At 37.8% G+C, this 18823-nt stretch overlaps 1 protein-coding gene across 16 annotated transcripts in view; it reads right to left on the minus strand.

Moving 5' to 3' along the window:
- Positions 1-18823, minus strand: part of SETD5 (SET domain containing 5) — an 84869-nt gene that overhangs the window by 19170 nt on the left and 46876 nt on the right. For all 16 annotated transcript variants that reach the window (XM_047745877.1, XM_047745911.1, XM_047745868.1 and 13 more), the window contains 10 exons: positions 16194-16436; positions 15450-15598; positions 14938-15055; positions 14085-14194; positions 12929-13178; positions 12485-12568; positions 10642-10899; positions 9470-9790; positions 8822-9064; positions 3433-3562 (listed from right to left, as the gene is read on the minus strand). In XM_047745877.1, the coding sequence (XP_047601833.1) occupies positions 3433-3562; positions 8822-9064; positions 9470-9790; positions 10642-10899; positions 12485-12568; positions 12929-13178; positions 14085-14194; positions 14938-15055; positions 15450-15598; positions 16194-16436 (1906 nt within the window). The remainder of the gene's footprint in view (positions 1-3432; positions 3563-8821; positions 9065-9469; positions 9791-10641; positions 10900-12484; positions 12569-12928; positions 13179-14084; positions 14195-14937; positions 15056-15449; positions 15599-16193; positions 16437-18823) is intronic.

An 18823-nucleotide genomic window follows, 5' to 3' on the forward strand; every position in this document is an offset into this window, starting at 1 on the left:
GGGCGTCGGGTAGCTCAGTGGGTTAGGGCCTCTGCTTTCAGTTCAGGTCATGATCCCAGGGTCCTGGGATCGAGCCCCACATCGGGCTCTTTGCTCAGCGGATAGCCTGCTTCCTCCTCTCTTTTTGCCTGACTCTTTGCCTACTTGTGACCTCTGTCTGTCGAATAAATAAATAAAATCTTTAAAAAAAATAGACTTCTCCTCTATTAAACTCTATATAATATTTAGACAATATAGACACAGAAACTTTATTCAAGTTTGACTTTAAAAAAAAAAATTTCAATGTGTCTAGAACTTGTTTTAGCAAGGATTTAATTCTTTTTAATCCCTCAAGTAAAGTAAAAATTCCAGAACAATTTAGCAAATATTTCATTTACCTAAGACCTGTTTCTGGCTATTCTATCCCATACACACACATACACTCAGGCACCAGTACTAATTTAAGTATTAGCTTCCAGCTTCATATTAGAAACTAGTTTTTGGTTTTTTTGAGAGAGATGGCAAGCGAGCAGGAATCTTAAGCAGGCTCCAAGTTCAGCGCAGAGCTCTAGGTAGAGCTTGATCTCACTATCCTGAGACCATAACCTACGCTGAAATCGAGAAATATACTTAACCAGATGAGCCACCCAGGTGCCCCTTAGAAACTAGTTTTGTACTGCTAGGGAAGGCACTTCTTTGCCTTTTTTTTTCTTCTTTTTTCTTATCTTCATATTTAGATAAACTTCATTTGATCAACTTCCATAATGAGCTACTTTGATGGGAACTATATTAAACTGGGGATGGGAGGTGGGGAAGGTGGGTGAGATACTACAGTTATAATTTTCGTTAAGAAATATAGACTTTATCTTCAAGACTTTATAAACATATTTCTCAGCAATGGTTTACTCCACACATTCCACTATGGTTATTCCCATGCAGTTTCTTAGTTTTGTTAAGTCTGGGAATGAAAAAATTTTCTTCATTCATTTTATTAGTACACATATGTTATTAATTTTTGCATATGTACCTTCTATCCAGTGGTTTTACTAAACTTTTCTTTTTTTAAGATTTTATTTATTTATTTATTTGACAGAGAGAGAGAGAGAGAGATCACAAGCAGGCAGAGAGGCAGGCAGAGAGAGAGGAGGAAGCAGGCTCCCTGCTGAGCAGAGAGAGCCTGATGCGGGGCTCGATCCCAGGACCCTGGGATCATGACCTGAGCCGAAGGCAGAGGCTTAACCCACTGAGCCACCCAGGCGCCCTTATTTTTTATTCCTAATCAAGTTTAGATTTTAGGAACTTAGCATCTTTAATGTACCTTAGTATCTGACTAATTTCTATAAACATTTCATAAATGCTCAACAAGAAAGAGTATTTTGTGTAGAATAATGTTAGTAATAATTCCTATTATGGGTTTGATACTACTCTAACCACTTTACATACATTATTTAACTCACTAATCTCATATAAGCTCTATAAAACAGGTATTATCATTCCCATTTTAGAGAGGAGGCTCAGCGATGCTTAGTAACTTGCCTAACATCATGAACTTAGTAAAGGGTAGAGCTGGTTTTCAAATTCAGGTCCACTGGATTCTTTCTATTCTACCAAAACACTTCCCTTTCTCTCTGACCCTCCCCCTCTACCAGAGGGAGGAAGGAGTGGGGTGGGGAGAGGAACAGGGTGGGGGGTGGAGAGAAGGGGGGATCTTAAGCAGGCTCTACATTCAGCACAGAGCCTGATGTAGGGCTTAGTCCCACAACCCTGAAATCATGACCTGAGGTGAAATCAAGAGTAGGGTGCTTAACCAACTGAGCCACCCAGACACCCCCACTTCACTTTCTTGATTAACATCTCCTTGGTCTTTTTGAAAAAACGTAACTAGCAAATAAAAATAATCCCTCAGGATTTATACTAACTTGCAGCAATATATCATCATTCATTTGACTACTGCTTGGTTTAATTAAATATTTTCCTTTTGGTTATGTTGCTCCTTAAGGGCAAGGTGTGTTCTTCAAATGTTTCTCACTGCTAGAGACCACAGCAAAAATTCAATAAAGCTTGGTGACTAATAGTCCTAATTCCATTCCAACCAAGGCATGTAGTAACAAGGACATTTTGCCTATGAGTCTTTGCTAGTCAGGACATGAACTGTTATACAACCTTCCTTTCCCAAACTCAAATACAAAACACAAATGCAAGTGTGCCTAATTATGTATATTAGATGGAAGATTTAAGTTATACTCTCACTGTACTGTAAAACCTTCCAATAAATTGCTAATATTGATGGAAATCTGGTATCAGCATTTCTTTGTATTTGTCTAGTTTGAGTAAATCTCTCTAATCTTTGATGTAGAAGAAGGGTAAAATACTTTAAGAATAAAGATAAAGATAAGATAAATAGTATCATTTATCTTCCAGATGTTCACACTGGGGTTTTATTATCCTGGGGTTATACAAGTGAAAATTTATAAGGTATAATCCAAATTAGAGATAGAGGAATTAACTAAATTAATAATTTGAAAAAAAATTTTTTAGCAGCTTACTTTTTTCCACATATACTATTACACAGAATTTTAATATAAAGCAGATATTATTAGTACAAATCTATTTAAGTTCATATTTAGTCACAGGCAATGAACAGAAACAGTGAAGTAGTTTTTAATGAAAATCTGAAATATTACATCATGTTAGCTGTAATCTTATGTGACCTTTAGCATCTATTTTATTTTTTTGATTACATAATATTCACAAAATTTATTTAGAGATAAACTTATGGAAGTCACAGAGAACTTTTCAATTAAGCTGAAACTGGCAGGAGAAACTTCAGTAAAAAGACTGGTGCCAAAATAAGGTAGCCTCACAAATTCATGTACCAGTGCTCTCAATTGCAATTCAATTAAAATTACAAATTTTACAATTCTTTTACAAATTCTTACAATTTTTTAGGACCTTCTAATTTAAAAACTCACAGGGACTTTATATTGGATTCAAAGTCATGTCTCCTAAAAAATTTTGCACTAATTGTGTAAGCCCTTTTGAAAACAATACCATTTTAAGGATTTCTCATTTACTTCATTCACCCAAGCCCCACCCCACTCAATCATGTGTAATCTTTATTGTTTCCTCAACAGCACCCCACATCTTTCTTGCTTATTTCTCCTCTTATAAACATGGATATAGATTTCCTAAACTTACTACTTTAAACGTATCTAACCTTTTTTTAACCATTTCTGCTGTTATCTGTACACTGTCTAGTTCCTTCTTTGTCGGCGTGGGAAAACTGTTCCCTGACTTGAGATCTCTCTCTTCCTCTGTAAAGACAGATGTAAAGTAACTATTTAGATAACAATTTTTTTTTAAATCAAACTGTTCAAATACTCAAACTGAATTTTTTTATGTTGACCTGAAATAATCAATGCTCATGTATTCAGGAAGGTTTGAGATACGTACCTGCATTGTCTTTGCAGATACTAGAAGAGTTACTATTCTCATTACTTTGGTATAGATGCTGAGTTCTAGTCTCTTGGGGTACAGATGATGTTTGAGTCATCCCTTCTTCCAAGGCTTGCTTTATCCAGCGCTACAATGGGAAAAGAACCAGGGAATTATCAATAATCATCTAAAACTACTTAGTAAAGCTATTTCAAATACATTAACCGGATCATTACATATCAACTGGTGAGAGATGCACTCCAACACACTCACTGAGTTCCACAGTCAAGTATTTTTTGTCTTGCGTTTCAGCATATTAGAATATTGCCCCATCAATTCCTTCTATGGGGCAAAATTGAGAAAATCTGGACTATACATAATGAGATCCCATCAAAAAACCAAAACCAGTAAAAAATGATTACTATTCAACTTTTCATATTGTTTAGAACGGGGTAAATTGTAAGAGATTAAGAAATCTTAGCTTTCATTTGAGAGAGAGACTTGATCATATAGGATAAAACTAGTACATAAATAAGTGCCTCAAAGGGAAGATAAAAGATCTCTTAAGAGTTGTCTACCCTGTGCTGGGGACATCTGAAGAGATAATAGAAAAGATTCACAGGAAGACTCTGGATGAGAATAAACCGCTCTTCAATACAGGTACAAAATACTTCCAAAAGGTCTACTCTCAGATGGAATAACCTGTGAGTTTTTTCTCCCTACTAAGTACTTCGGTTAAATTAGGCCAAGAATAATGCAAATCACCAGAATAAATGAAGTTTTGCAGAAATCAATAAGGAGAAAAAGTCAAAAAGAGCGCTCTAATCAGTCACATTTTTTTGTAATGAATACTAGAATCTAAAATGATGAGATACAAATTCAGGTCAGAAAGTGAGTCTGCAAAGATTAGGATAACAAGATTATTCATCCTGGGGAAGAGAGAAAATTTCTTACCTGTAATTGTGTTCTCTTAAGATACACAGTTGTAGGTTGCTGACCACTCTGTGGCTCTCCTGCCCTGACATAAGACAGATCGAATTTTGATAAACATCAATTTCTGAATCAGACCCTCCCCCAAATAGGAAGAGCAATGGTGATTATAATTTCACACCTTTAGAGAACAAGTATTACAGGTAAGTAAATATTCTCTTCACTGAAGAGAGCAAATAGATTTACTCTCTTAGAAACTTGGGAAATAATTCGAGGAGAATTTCACCATGAAAAATTTTAGATCATGTAAATAAATGGCTTTGTGGTCTACCAAATGAAAGCAAAAATAAAACTGTAAACACGAGGCAATAAGAGTGAATAAGCATATAAAAGAGATCTCAACAGTCAGTTGAATCGTTATCAACATTTTATGAAATGACCAGATCTTGGAAAAGCCAAAACAAGACCATGAATGAACTCGCTTACACAGAATACTGACATCAAGATGAACTGTCAGAACCACAGCACCTTACAACTTAGAAGAGACCTTGGAAGTCACCTTGTCCAAAGTACTCATTGTATAGATGGGGAAAACTAAGCCCAGGAGGACAAAATGAGTGAAAAATCCTTTGTTACAGATACCTCAAATACAAGTTTTTCTTTTCAAAGCAGATGACAGGACTCACTTGGGGGTCACTGTGCTTTCCTCCAAGAGTAGATAATTTCTTAAATTTACAGTGTCAAGTAGATGCACGCGTAAAAGAATTTAAACTCTGGATCTGATGACTACACAAAGGGAAAATAAAACCAGGACAGGGGCATTCTAAGGAGTAAGATGCTGCTATGGTTAGCTATAAGGTCAAACATAGCAAATACGAGCAAACCCATTCCTCCTGGCCCTTCTGTATGTCTATGTAATATTTTAGAGTTGACAAAAAAAAAAAAAAAAAGAACTTGAACATTTGCTTGTAACTAACAAGTTTCATAAAAACAAATTAATTTTAGATGCCCTTAGCACCTCAGTTCTAGCTACAGTTATTAGGTCAAAAGGATACTTCCTCCTCCTCCAAAACTCTGTATAAGGGTCTTTCAGAAGCTCAGAGATAGGTAAGAGAAATGTTTTGACAAGTCTCATTACCAAGGGGAAGGAGCAAAGAAGTAATTTGGGTTTTGGAGTCCAAAGATCTAGACTGAAATATGGCTGATGCCTAACTCTGGGCAATCCGTCTCAGCCAAAGTTTCTGGACCTATAAATCAAGGCCAATAACCCAACTTCACAGGGTTGTCATGAAGGCTAAGTGAGAATGCATATGAAGAAAGCTCATAGCTTATCACCAGGTGCACATATTCAGTGAGGACCTGTTCAACTGAGTATAGAGATACACAGATTATATAACCCCCTCCTGTATACACAATAAAATACCAATGCAAAGCTAAGTATTTCAGTTTCAGTCAGGATGGTTTTCTTAGAAATCTGGAAGACCAATCCCCCTCTAACCCACATATATTATACCTACAAAGTTGAAGCTTAGAGAAGATTTAGAGAGAACAAAGAAGGACACTACTGAAAGGCTTACTGGCCACTCATAAAATCAATGTTTCCATTCTAAAGTAAGTGAAGACCCAATACAAGATAAGCCATAATGTGCTTTTTAAGAACTATGATTCATTATAATTTAGAGACTCCAGGGACATCAAAAATGTTCTGTCAAACACCCTAAGAATCTGGATGCAAGTATACAACATGCAACTTTACATAGTTTTTATTTATGAGGCTTTTTACATCCTTTAATCAGATAAGAAACAGTATGCCTATCAGCAATACACACTGCTCTAACTAATCCCAAGGGTGGTTTTTCTCATCTAACATATTCTTCTCTGAGAAATTTTCAGAAAACTGTAACAATTTTGTTGAATAATGCAGATCTTCTTAGGTCCTACACTAGGACTGAAGCATCCTTTCTACCGATCTAAAAAATAACTCTTTTCCATCCCTACCTAGAATAAAGCAGAGTTCAATTTCTAGGTAAAAAGACCCAATTTCATTAATTTTGTGCTATAAAGAGTGAAATTTTTATTCTATAATATCATCTGTATGTTAACAGCAGATATTAAGCCTGTGACTTAACCTAATTCAGATCTAAACTTAAAAAATTTTTAAAGACCAAATTTAAGTGAGATAATCTTGCTAGATAACTCAGCATACATATCCTGAACTCTTCCTGAAGACTAATATGACATACAGAGATCAAAGTGCCTGAGCAGAGCCTGCAGAAAACAAGACTAAGGATGGTCAGACACATCTGGAGAATAAAACACGGACATGAGTTAAATGGGACTTTTATCTGTTGCAGTGGAGATAACAAAGATGAGCTATAGATACAAGTCCTAAATTATATGAGGTAAAAGAGTTCTAAAAAATGGATTTTCTATCAGATTTGAAATCAAATTCGTACATGTTTTTGGTTTTTACAGGACTCTGCTAGCTAGAAAATCAAGACAGGAAGAGAAAGATTATAACCTGGCTTCAGAATGATTAAGGTGGCATTTCAAGAGGCTAGTCCATACTGCTTACAATTCAGACTTCATTATCAATCTGTACTAAATAACTGTCTACCCTTCTCAAAGGAGCAAAACAGGAGATCCTATTGTCTGGCTTGATAAGATGCTTCAATAGTTAACATCCTTAGAAGTCTAGTATTACGTCCAGCCAAATACAGAACAAAAAGAAAGAACTTCTCTTATATATATGTATGTGCATGTGTGTGTGTGTGTGTGTGTATACACATATGTATGTAGTCATCACCTGACTTGCTCCTCCAAACTAAAGACCATTATATGCACCTTCTCTAATTGTTCAACAGCACTCTAAAAATGTAGTTAAGATTTTGAGCTGTTACTCTTTATAAGGGACTGAGCTAAATGTAATAGAAAGATTAGTTTTGCATGCCATACCAGAATTAACTCTCTAATTATTACAGAATAAGGTTAATCATAATGCTCATCAAATGCAAACAATTTTTTTTTTCTCAGATGATCTCTGAGATCCAAGGTAAGTGACTTGGTATAAAAATTTATCCCCAGAGACCCAACCCTCCTATATCACTAATTTCTAGTCGTATTTTTTTCTTAAGAAAGATGTCTTTGTTTTTATTCTTGACACCTGCAAGTTATTCATGTGATTGTGTTATGTACAAAGCCTCTCTTTTGGCAAAGATCTCATGGTCAAATTTCTCCTTAGGGGTTATTCTACTTGGGAATTTCCCCCAAATAAACCATTAAGTGACTCAAATACTTAGATAAGATGTGCAGTTAGGAAGACTTTCTTCAGTGTATGCTACCCATTCGGTGGTAGTGCCCTTCCTTGTGCACAGAACCCTGTTGCCCTCCTCCCCTCCATATCCCACACCACTTTATCTCATCTTTCATACCCCCCACCCCCAAGAAATAATTTCTGCTCTTTGGGAAAAGAGAAAAGCTTTAAGTTTGGAGGAGTCAGGGAAGACCTGCCTGGAGTTGGAGACTTCATCACATCAAATAATCTATATGCAGCATCCTCATGTACGTGATGCCAGTGGAGGAGGGCAATGGCAGACACTGAGGAAGGCAGCCTGAATCCAGATCTGAGGATAAGAGAAAAGGGTGTTCCAGGGAACAGACTCTACCTCAAAGGAAGACCAAATGAAAGGGTATCCTAAACTTCTAGAAACATAAAAATGACATTATAGGTCTGAGGGAAGTGATCTATTCCCAAGAGACATCTTTGGAAAATATGCAGGGCTTCTGGGAATTCCAAAAGAGCATTCCAAAACAACCATCAAACACTACTGCCACTAGATCCAAAAACAATATGTAACTAGAGAGACAGTGGGGAGAGGGGGATAGAGAGAGAAAAAGAGAGAGAGAGAGAGTAAATTTTAGAGCAGGTTCCGTATTTACTAGGGAATAAACAGTCCAACTTGTTATTTGATCAAGTATCAGAAAATATGCCAATTGTAACAGGACCTTTCCTCTACTCTCACTCAAATGATAATGTAATTAAATTAATTCGGATCACAATTCAATCATTTTTTACTTACGCAATAGTGCTCTAGAGTAAGTACCTGGGGCCCAATCTCACACGGTAATCACAAATGGACATATTAACCAATACCACAAGAGCACACACAGAACATCCCTCCCTACCCAGTCATCAACTGCTGTGTGCTCTCAACTCAGTACTTCAAGGGCTCTCAGAAAAGACAACAGTGAATCCTCACAAACTGAGCACCAAAAATGTAGTATACATCCCACTTTCGTCCCACTGACTCTTGGTGCATCACTATTCATGGCTGAAACTAACTCATTATAAACTCACATGGGCAGAGTGGCTATCTAGAAAATGTTAGGTATGTCACAATTAGAGGCATCCTAGGTTAAAAAAACAAAAACAAAAACCAAAAAAAAAATAAAAAAACCCACATAAACACAGACATACCTTTTTACACGAGCTGAAGGTGCCGTCAGGCAGAAGGGGCCTTCGACGTCTCTCAGGGATAAAGGGTGAGCCAAAGCGAATGTAGTGTTTGGGGGTGGTGCAAATTAATGGGGAATGGATAAGACCGGGTAACATGTTCAGGGTTGTTGCCAGTACAGTTGGGTCCGTGGTGATACGTAAAGGGCACTCAACAGGGCATTCTTGCTTCTCTGCTTTGTCATTCAACCATTCTGTAACTAGATACTAAGGTAGAAAAGAGATCATTAGTTGGTGCTGTAGATGTAAAAGCCAGAAGCAGCAGTGTAGCTCAAAGACAAACCTCAGCTAGAAACTAGGACAGAGGTAGATACAGCAGCTGCAGAAAGTATGAACTAGGCATTCAGAATGCAAAAATATCTTCCTTTACCCTCTCCATGATCATTAAGGGAGCAATAATTCCAGTTATCAGCAATTTAAGCTCTGCCTAAAAGTTAAGGGAACAAAAGAAAGGTAGTAGGATGGTTTCAGCTTGCTGCCTCAAAGCTTTTTATCTACAACTTTTCAATCTAATAATTCTTAGGTGATTTGCCTTTTTCTGGAGATTACAGGTCCTCTCACCATACTAATGAAGTGCCAGACCAGACTTATGAAGATGTATTTGTGACTTACCTTTTTGGTTTTGGGGTATTTAGGTGCAGCACGGTTGACATGGGATCCAGTAACTGATAACACAGTTGGGTCAGACCCCATTAATTGCCTGTTTTCTCCTGAACTGTCTATATTTCCAGCTTCAGTAGGAGTTACAGAGCTATTATTTCCTCCTTCTTCCAAGGCAGCTTGTGCCAACTCTGCCTGTTGTGCAATGGCCTGCTTCTGACGCTTTAGTCTTTGGGCTGAACTGGTCCGGTACCGAGAAATTCGACTCTTCGGTCGGGGCCTAGAAGGCTTTGCTGGAGGTGGCTTGGGGACTGGTTTTTCTGCAGCAACATCCTGTAAGAGCAGAGTTAAATGCTTACCAGATTTTCTTATCAGCAAACATTCCATCCAGTCTTCTATTCACTTTAAGCATTCTGAATATTTAGTATTTAGAAACACTAATCTCAAATGTAATCCTTAAAAACTTACATCATCAGCCAAAGAGCCTATAGGCAGATATCTATTTCTTTACTAGCAAGTATTTATAAAATAGGTCAAAAGTCAACTGAAAGTAGCTACCTATTTTAGGGTTCTTAGCAGGGAAGGTAATTCTTTCCTTTATTTCTTTCCTAGGTACTGAGGTTTTGCTTAGGCTGTGAATTCATGGCCAGGGTAAGGAAAGAAAAGATGAGTTTATCCTGAGAATCCTACGAAAGGTCAGGTGCCTAATTGTGCTATACAGAAGAGCCAAAAGAGATATGGAATGATTTTTATGAATTCACCACAGTTTTTTTTTTTTGTTTTATTTATTTATTTGATAGACAGAAATCACAGATAGGCAGGCAGAGAGAGAGGAAGGGAAGCAGGCTCCCCGCTGAGCAGAGAGCCCGACGTGGGGCTCGATCCCAGGACCCTGGGATCATGACCCGAGCCGAAGGCAGAGGCTTTAACCCACTGAGCCACCCAGGTGCCCCGAATTCACCACAGTTTTATCTGGCAGAAATAGTATGAAGTTAAATTCTAGTCTAAAAGTGTCTTGTCAAATTCTGTCTTCCTGAATTCCACAAATCAGCTGATGAAAATGGCTTTATTTACTGCATTATGAGGTGAAGCTGAAAATGCTGTTGTTGACTATTCCATAAGATAGATAACTGACATTTGCAAAAGCAAGGATGTCTAAGGCCTGGAGTCTTTTCAACTCTTACCCCTGTTTGGGAAGACCTCCGGGTGTTCACTCCAACACTCTGTGGGGTGCTTGGGATGGCCATGTTTGAAGCAGGGTTGCTAACTTCGGGTTCAGGGGCTTCAGTTTTTGCCTCTTCTCCCACAAGGGCCTCTGAAGTGGTGGTAGTAATCTCTACGTCAGAGCTGCTTTGTTCCAAGGGCTGATCCCGCCGCTTCTTTCTTTTCTCTAAGTTTTCAAAAGCATGCATGATGGCTTCGACCTTCCTATCTTCCCGGGTCTAGAAAGAAATGCCATTAACATAGAAGGAAGCTTCAATAGGACATGGGGTATTTTTTCAGAAATGTTATTAATGGAAATTCATACACATTTAAAGACATTTGCCAGTAAAACGATACACATATTTTTTTTTTTTTTTTGACAGATAGAGATCACAGTTAGGCAGCGAGGCAGGCAGAGAGAGAGAGGAGGAAGCGGGCTCCCCGCCGAGCAGAGAGCCCGACGCGGGGCTCGGTCCCAGGACCCTGGAACCATGACCCGAGCCGAAGGCAGAGGCCTTAACTCACTGAGCCACCCAGGCGCCCCAGATACACATATTTTAGAGAATAGAAGTTAAAAACTAAAAGTAAAACATTTGTTTTTTAAAAAAAGATTTTGTTTTAGAGAGTGAGTGTGAGAGAGAGAGAGACAGAGATAGCATGCTCAAGTGGGAGAGGGCCAGAAGGAGAGAGAGAAAATCCTAAGCAGATTCTACAGTGAGCACAGAGCCCAATGAGGGGCTCAATCTCTTGACCCTGAGGCCATGACCTAAGCTGAAGCCAAGAGTCAGAAGCGTAACTGACAGAGCCACCCAGCCTCCCCCCAAACATTCTTTAAATGTTGGAAAGAGCTGTAGAAAAAGGCAAGGTCAAATCTAAACTTTTCAAAATGGTCAATTAATTTGAAACTTTTTAATGTAAAAGAAAAAACCATCAAAGCCAATTTTTCAAAAAAAAATATTTTTTTTTTCTCTTCATTTTCGGAATTCAAAAGTAACAAAGTGTATCTTTCACTTCTCAGGACCACAACTAAACATGGCTGACTTCAGCAAAAGAGTAGAACTTCTGAATCCATGTGACCAAAAGTTTTATTTTTATGTCAAAACTCACACAAGTCCAGAACAAGGAGCCCAAACACATATATTTTGTTCCAACCAGGCAGTTCTTTGGAAACTAGATTGTTAGTAAGAAACCTCTTAAGACCGGGGCACCTGGGTGGCTCAGTGGGGTTAAAGCCTCTGCCTTCGGCTCAGGTCATGATCCCAGGGTCCTGGGATCAAGCCCTGCGTCGGGTGCTCTGATCCATGGAGAGCTGCTTCCCGCCCCCCCCCTGCCTTTCTGCCTACTTGTTATCTGTCAAATAAATAAATAAAATCGTAAAAAAGAAAAAAAAAGAAACCTCTTAAGACCATCATTAGGGTGCCTGGGTGGCTCAGTGGGTTAAGCCTCTGCCTTTGGCTCAGGTCATGGTTTTAGGGTCCTGGGATTGAGCCCCACATCAGGCTCTCTACTCAGTGGGGAGCCTGCTTCCCTGCCCCCTTTCTACCTACTTGTGATCTTTCTGTCAAATAAATAAATAAAATCTTAAAAAAAAATCATCATTAGATAAGTCACTAGATAACTATTGTATGTGTGTGTGTGTGATAAAACTAAATACATAAATAATAATAAAATCTCCTTTATTAAAAAAAAAAAAAAAAAGCCCCAATTGTCTTGTGCAGGTGATGGTATAGTATTTTGTTAAAGAATGAGCAGATACAAACTCAGAAGAGAAGGGGTTCATAAGCCATAGGTAGCAGAAACCAAAGGATGTTAGAAGGTACCCACCCTTCTGCTATGAGCTGGGTTCTCCTGGTCATCTGTAACCTCTTCTTTCTCCTCGTCTGCTTTTTCTTCTGGATTGTCTATTTCCTTTAAAACAGAGGTGATATTCAGCTGTACTCAGGCTCTAAGAAAAAGCAGTCTGTTTTTTCTTGGTAGCTAAAACTCTCTAGAAACAATCTCTAGTATTATTCATGTGAGTAAATGTAGATGATAAGCACTATTCTCTGAACTGAAACATGGAAAGCAGTTGAGAGAATGTTCTTGACATTTAAAAAAAAAAAAAAAAAAAAAAGGAAAGACAATGAATAATGTCACCCCCACCTTGATATGAAGGGCATTAAATGTTATCATAGACTCCCTACATATAACAACATGTGGCAACCAGGATCCTCTTTATTTGCAGAGAATCAGAACCACAGCAACATTCTCTGATGAGGGAAAGATTACCTCATGGTCACTGGACACAACTGCTTTTTCAGGAACTTGTTCTGGTTGCTGACTGTTATCCTCTTCTGGAGCCTCATTCTGCTGCTCCATCTCTAGCTCTTTCCGTCGTGCTTTCCTACGTCTTGTTTCTGCTCCGATGGTGGGTAAGCTTGGAGGAGGTGGGAGTGGTGGTTCTGCAGCATTGGGATTCCTTTTCTGTATAGGGCAATTCCGGTTCCCCTTGTGACACGCACAGTCCACTTTATAATTACTGCTCCAAAGAAACAACCGAAAGTGACTGTGTCAGCAGCCTTGCAAAATCAGTCATACTGTCCATTCATTCTCTTGGAGTAACAGTATAGTAATTTCCTCTAGTATTATCTTTGAATAAGTTAAACAGACACATTAGAGTCCTGTGAATATTTTTCAATATTCAGTGTTTTCCTATATAACCCTAACTCTTCCCCTACATATGGTCAGTGGAAAAGAAAGAAACCCTCACAAAGTTCAGTTCTCCCTAATACCTTTATGATACTTAGTGGGCAGTGAATCAGTAACAGGGGCTGAAAAGGCTATACTTCCCCTGCATCTACCTCCACCTTCTCACTTTTGAACTACTGATTCCGTACTATTCTTGATTCCTTTTCTTCTCCTACCTGGGCTGAACATCGATTTACCATATAACCTTTTTGGCCTGAGAGGACAAAGGGAGAAAAAGCATCCATTTTATAAAATCTATCACATATTTATCTGTAACTTGCCATTTCTGCTTTTCTGCCTTGTCACATTCAGATAGATTTACATGGTTTGAATGGATGGGGCAAATTTTAAAATTTTCATTCTGTATGGTCCCTGGAATAGCACTGTGTGCAAAACAGATCCTACTGCAATTTCTAGGTGTCTCATTCCTACCCTTTTTACTGTTTTTCTATAGAGCTATGAAGACAAAATACCTTTGGTTAGGAGACCGGTGAGCAATGACATACTATGTATTTGAATCTATAGAAAAAGCTGCCCTAAGTCTGTCTTTCCCTACATAATTTATAGACCAAAAATGTATTACATGAGAAAAGCTTAGGGTAAAAAAAGGAAATGACAAGGAACAAAAACAGACCAACAGAAGAGCCTAATATGTACAACAAGACCATTCATGTAGGAAAGATTTTGTAGGTCTTACCAGTTACTGTACTCATAGTCAAATGCTATGGTGACCTCAGCATCTTTGGTGATGGCAGACACCGCATAGATACACAGGTGAATCATCCCATCTGCAATCATGTGTCGCACCTGTGTGAACATGGCTTACAGTTGATGATTTACCATAAAGACCAGGAACTTTCCATAAGACAGAAAAAAACCTTTTGACAAAATAATTTTTCTCCACATAAGTTATGGTAGTCTTACTTACGTAACTCCATCATTTCACATGAAACTATTACACATTAACTGTTTGAAAATTTATGATACTTCTTGAAATAAATGGAGAAACCTTGAGATGTTAGAAATTGGGTAAGATCTCTACACCTTAAAGCTGTTTTCAGTTGCATCAGAGAATTAAAATTCCTTAGCCTGTTAAAAGCTCTGTGGATTTTCTTGCTGCATTTGATGTAGCTGTGCTGATTATGCACGGAGTAATGAATTCTAGAAATGTCTAGAATCTAAATCTAAAACATTATTACCTAAAATCTAAAAAAGTGCAACTACACAGCTTAGTTTGGCCTAATGATATCTTCTATCATACAGTAATTTCTTTAATATGACCTCAATTTCTTATCCAGTCTAGCTCTTTCTCCTTAGCAAATACTAAATTTGCTTTTTCCCATTTCTTCCTTTGCTAAGGAAACCCATTCCTTGCCCCCATCCAGTGAGAATAAAAACATCATTACTTTTTTGGGGGTCTCTTATGATAAAAGATCATAATTATTATCTACAGACCTTAATTTAATCTGGGTGAAGTTTTCAGACTGCCTCTTCAGTTGACTTGTCCTTTGATGGTTCCATTCAAAGAGAAGTTGCTACAGAAATCTTACCTCTGCATTTGGTGTACATGATCTTCTGATGAACCGAGCATCATTACCGAAAGTACGTGCATCCACACACATCTCTACACCATTGAATTTTGAGTAGAAGAGCACAAAGGGGTATGGTCTAAGGGATATAATTGAAATTCCTGTAATTCTCAACACAAATAAAAAGGGCCACCCCATGACTTCACCTCAAATATGAAGCATATGCTGACAGAAGAGGCAGCAGTCCTTTGCAATGCCTGAACTTGAAAAACATCACATGTTTGTCTGCTTTTGATTAAAGAATAAGCACAAAGCAAGGAATGCTTGGCTTGGAAAGGAGTCATTACCACTTTATACATTAAACAATTTGCAGATTTATTTGCACTTTTCTACAAATAGCAGACAGGTGTGAGCTTATATGAGCTCTAATATTTTCCCCAAGAGCATCCTATCAACCAGGATGGTTTTTATACAGCCATACCACTCTGCCAGGCCCACTTCAGCCCTCACTGCTCTGTGAATGATGTTCTTACTTTTTGAAGAAATGCCCATTGACCTCAAATTGCTGTCGTAACATGACTTTCCCTCGATACTCTATTATAAGCGTGTCCAGAGCCAAGTCTCTTGCAGCCCTCAGGATCTTCCGGTGCTTTTGAACACGAGTGACTCTTCCCAGCTGTAGCTACGTAAAACGAGAGAATTAACATTAGACAACAGCTACAGCAGCACAACAGACACTTCAAGTATTTCCTAATTGAGGAAAAGGCACCAATACATCTTTAGGTTTTATTTGTATGCTGTTTAGCTCAAAAATGAAGTTTTTTTGTTTGTTTGTTTTTTTAAACTAAAAAATTTTTGAATGATCAAAGTTTCTAGGAGACAAGCTCCACCTAACAGAACAGTCACCTGGTCCCTCACAAAAGACAAAAAAATATCATAGAAAAAGATATGATTAAGATTTTAGTGGCTCTACATCTACTGCAAGAATGATAAAGAACAAGCTTAGCTTTCTATTAATCTTGAAAATTCCTACTTAAGCTGTATAAAATTTCTTATCCTATTTTACCCATTTTTAATTAATACTTTACAAATATGTATCCAGACAGTTTCCAGTCACTACAACTTGCTTTTAATTAAAGATGCTCAAGAGCTGGCTAATTTGTTATTCTAAGGGGTTCATATATTTGAAAGAAATGATAATCCCATTATATGCCCTCTTCTTGGGTTCAGAAAAGTCTCAACTACTTATAGGGAGTCTTTCACCCTTTGATCCTTACCTGCATTTGGGAACCAATAACTGTATTATTACAGGCCAATTCAGTCTTATTAATAGTGTCTAAAATAGCAGGTTTGCCCACAAATTCCTTGCTAGAATGTAGATGTTGTTCAAGGGCGTTCTGTACATCTGCACTGTACTGATTAGTGAAAGCTTCTTCATACTGATCAGTCCATAGTCTTATCCGATTTTCCCATCCCTCAGTTGTATTCTCATCTAAATTCTGTGCTTCAGAAGGAGAATTCTGTAGAGAACAAAGGTCATGTAGGTTAGGAAAATCCATGCATAAAAATGGGGGGAAAACAGGCTGAATTTCCAGAGAAAATTTATTTTCACTTGGCAGTTGGTATGGCATAAAAGAGTAATGGCTTGGGAGTCAGGGGATCTGGCTTCTAATCATGGTTTCATTACCAATGAGATGCAAGGCCTTGCACAACTTCTTAGACAAGCTTCGTTTACTCATTAATAAAGTGAGAAATTAATCTGGATGATAGTCCCTATCCCATCACTGTGAATTTATGACCATTTTTAAATTACAGAAATTTTGTTCTTATCAGAAGAATGACATAAGCTCATAAGAAAATCTTGATAAAAATAAGCAAGAGATATACCTCAAAAGATTACAGTTTAAATTTCAATACTTAGAGTATCTGTGTACCAGCCTAAATTGATATTATTTCACTACTCTCCAGAATTTCTTTTTGTGACTTATTATTTTCATTATGCAATTAATACATGTTCATTCTAAAAATACATGTGACCCAAATAAATAACCCGTGATCTCGTTTCCCAGAGAAAAAGTCATCATTCTGGAGTATATCTTTCTAGCACTCTATTTCTGACAGTTTATACAGCTGCACTCTGAGGAGGTAAGGTGGGGGCAGGGGAGTGCATAAATGTTGTGTAGTAAATGCTGGGAGGTACTCTGCTCTACTTCTCTAGGAAAACCACTGTCTTCTATGGTGACAATACTGAGAAAAGATTATTTTATCTCATAACATTATCCTAAACAGAGAGTTTTTATGTCTGAGATACAGAGACACAGCTTAAGTCTGACACATGTTCTCCTCCATGGTGTTAAAGACTTAAAGCATCATCAGAAAACAAAACCAACACCGATAGCGATGATGTCATAACAGTGATGACTAGAAGGAAAAGATACCATAGTACCAAAGCTACTTGCAAATCCATGTCCACACTCAAGTTGCAAATACAGGCATTAAGATATACTTTCCATGAATGACACAGAAAAAATTTAAGTCTACCTTCACAACTGCTTTCTTTCACTTTTGTGTCATTGTTTATGATTGACTTTTGTCTACCATCCTTTCCCCAAGGAACAGGGAAATGAAAGGAAAAAATTAATGCCTTTGTTTTCTACCCTTCTCACCAGAGTCCAAAAGAATGAACAATAAACAAAGGAATCTAAGAAACATCTGAGGCCAACACACTGAGAACACAGTATCACCTGCTTGAGGTATCAGGAGCAGCTAAGCAAAAGAAAAGTTCAAAACCTGAGATGTAGGGTGCTTATCAGACTGGGGAATAGGAGAGCCCAAACAGTATTCCCAGGTTTAAGCATTCAGTAGTGATCACTAAACCAACAACTTACAACACTTAACATATACTGGAAGCCACTGTCACATTACTAGCTGTTGTTCACTAATACAACTCTGACTACTCTGCTTTCCCGTTCTTCTGGGTATTCAAGAACCTAACTCCGTGTGTTTAAAGCATGGTTCTCAAGCAGAGGTGATTTCTGTCCCCAGAAGACATTTGGTAGTATCTGAAGTCATTTTTGACTACCATTACCTGGGTGTATGTGTTACCGGCATTTAGTGGTTAAGAGCAGTCTCCAGTAGACAAGCTTTTGATTTTGGGATTAGAAATCTAAATGATAAATACTTCCCATCCTTATGGCTCCCAACCAAATCTTTGGCGGTGTTCTTACTAATAATGAATTAAGTACAAATTTGTAACCCAACTTAGAATTCTGATAGGAGAATCAAAATAAACTAATTATTTTTATTATTTAAATTTTAAGATGCCTGTGGGACTGTCAACATCTTGAAAATGCAAGCAGTATTTACATGTAGAGAGGTTTATAAATAGTTTTCAGAGGCAGCCAGTCAATAGCTTTCAAAAAGGTTTTGAACACTTGGAGGCAAGTTAAACAGTTAGCTGATAAAAGAGAAAAGGCCTTAACAGCTGTGGTCAGGGCTATGTCTGCCCCATAAGTCTATTTAAGATCCCCTCTAAGCAAATGAGACAAAAATAAAGGGGGTAGTTAAGGCAATTGTAATTTCTTACAGGAGACAAATCTAGCAAAAAAAATAACAATTAGGCTGTGTTACAAGACATCCCAGGACTCTGATGCTCTTGGGCTCCGAGTCCTCTCCCATTGCTTTTACAGATATGTACAAGTCTGTTTTATAGGTATATGCTAGGTGAGGCCTTCAAATTTTAGATAAAAGGTCACCTATGATCTCTATTAACATCAGCTATATTAGTGTTCCGTATATACTTATGTATATTAACCTCAATAAAGCTTTTCCTTATTAAGATTTTAATGTTTATGCCATATAACTGTCAATAGCAAAGATCCTGCTTTTTATTATTTACACATTTAGG

This window comes from Lutra lutra, chromosome 1 (genome assembly GCF_902655055.1).
Source record: "Lutra lutra chromosome 1, mLutLut1.2, whole genome shotgun sequence".
Lineage (NCBI taxonomy): Eukaryota > Metazoa > Chordata > Mammalia > Carnivora > Mustelidae > Lutra > Lutra lutra.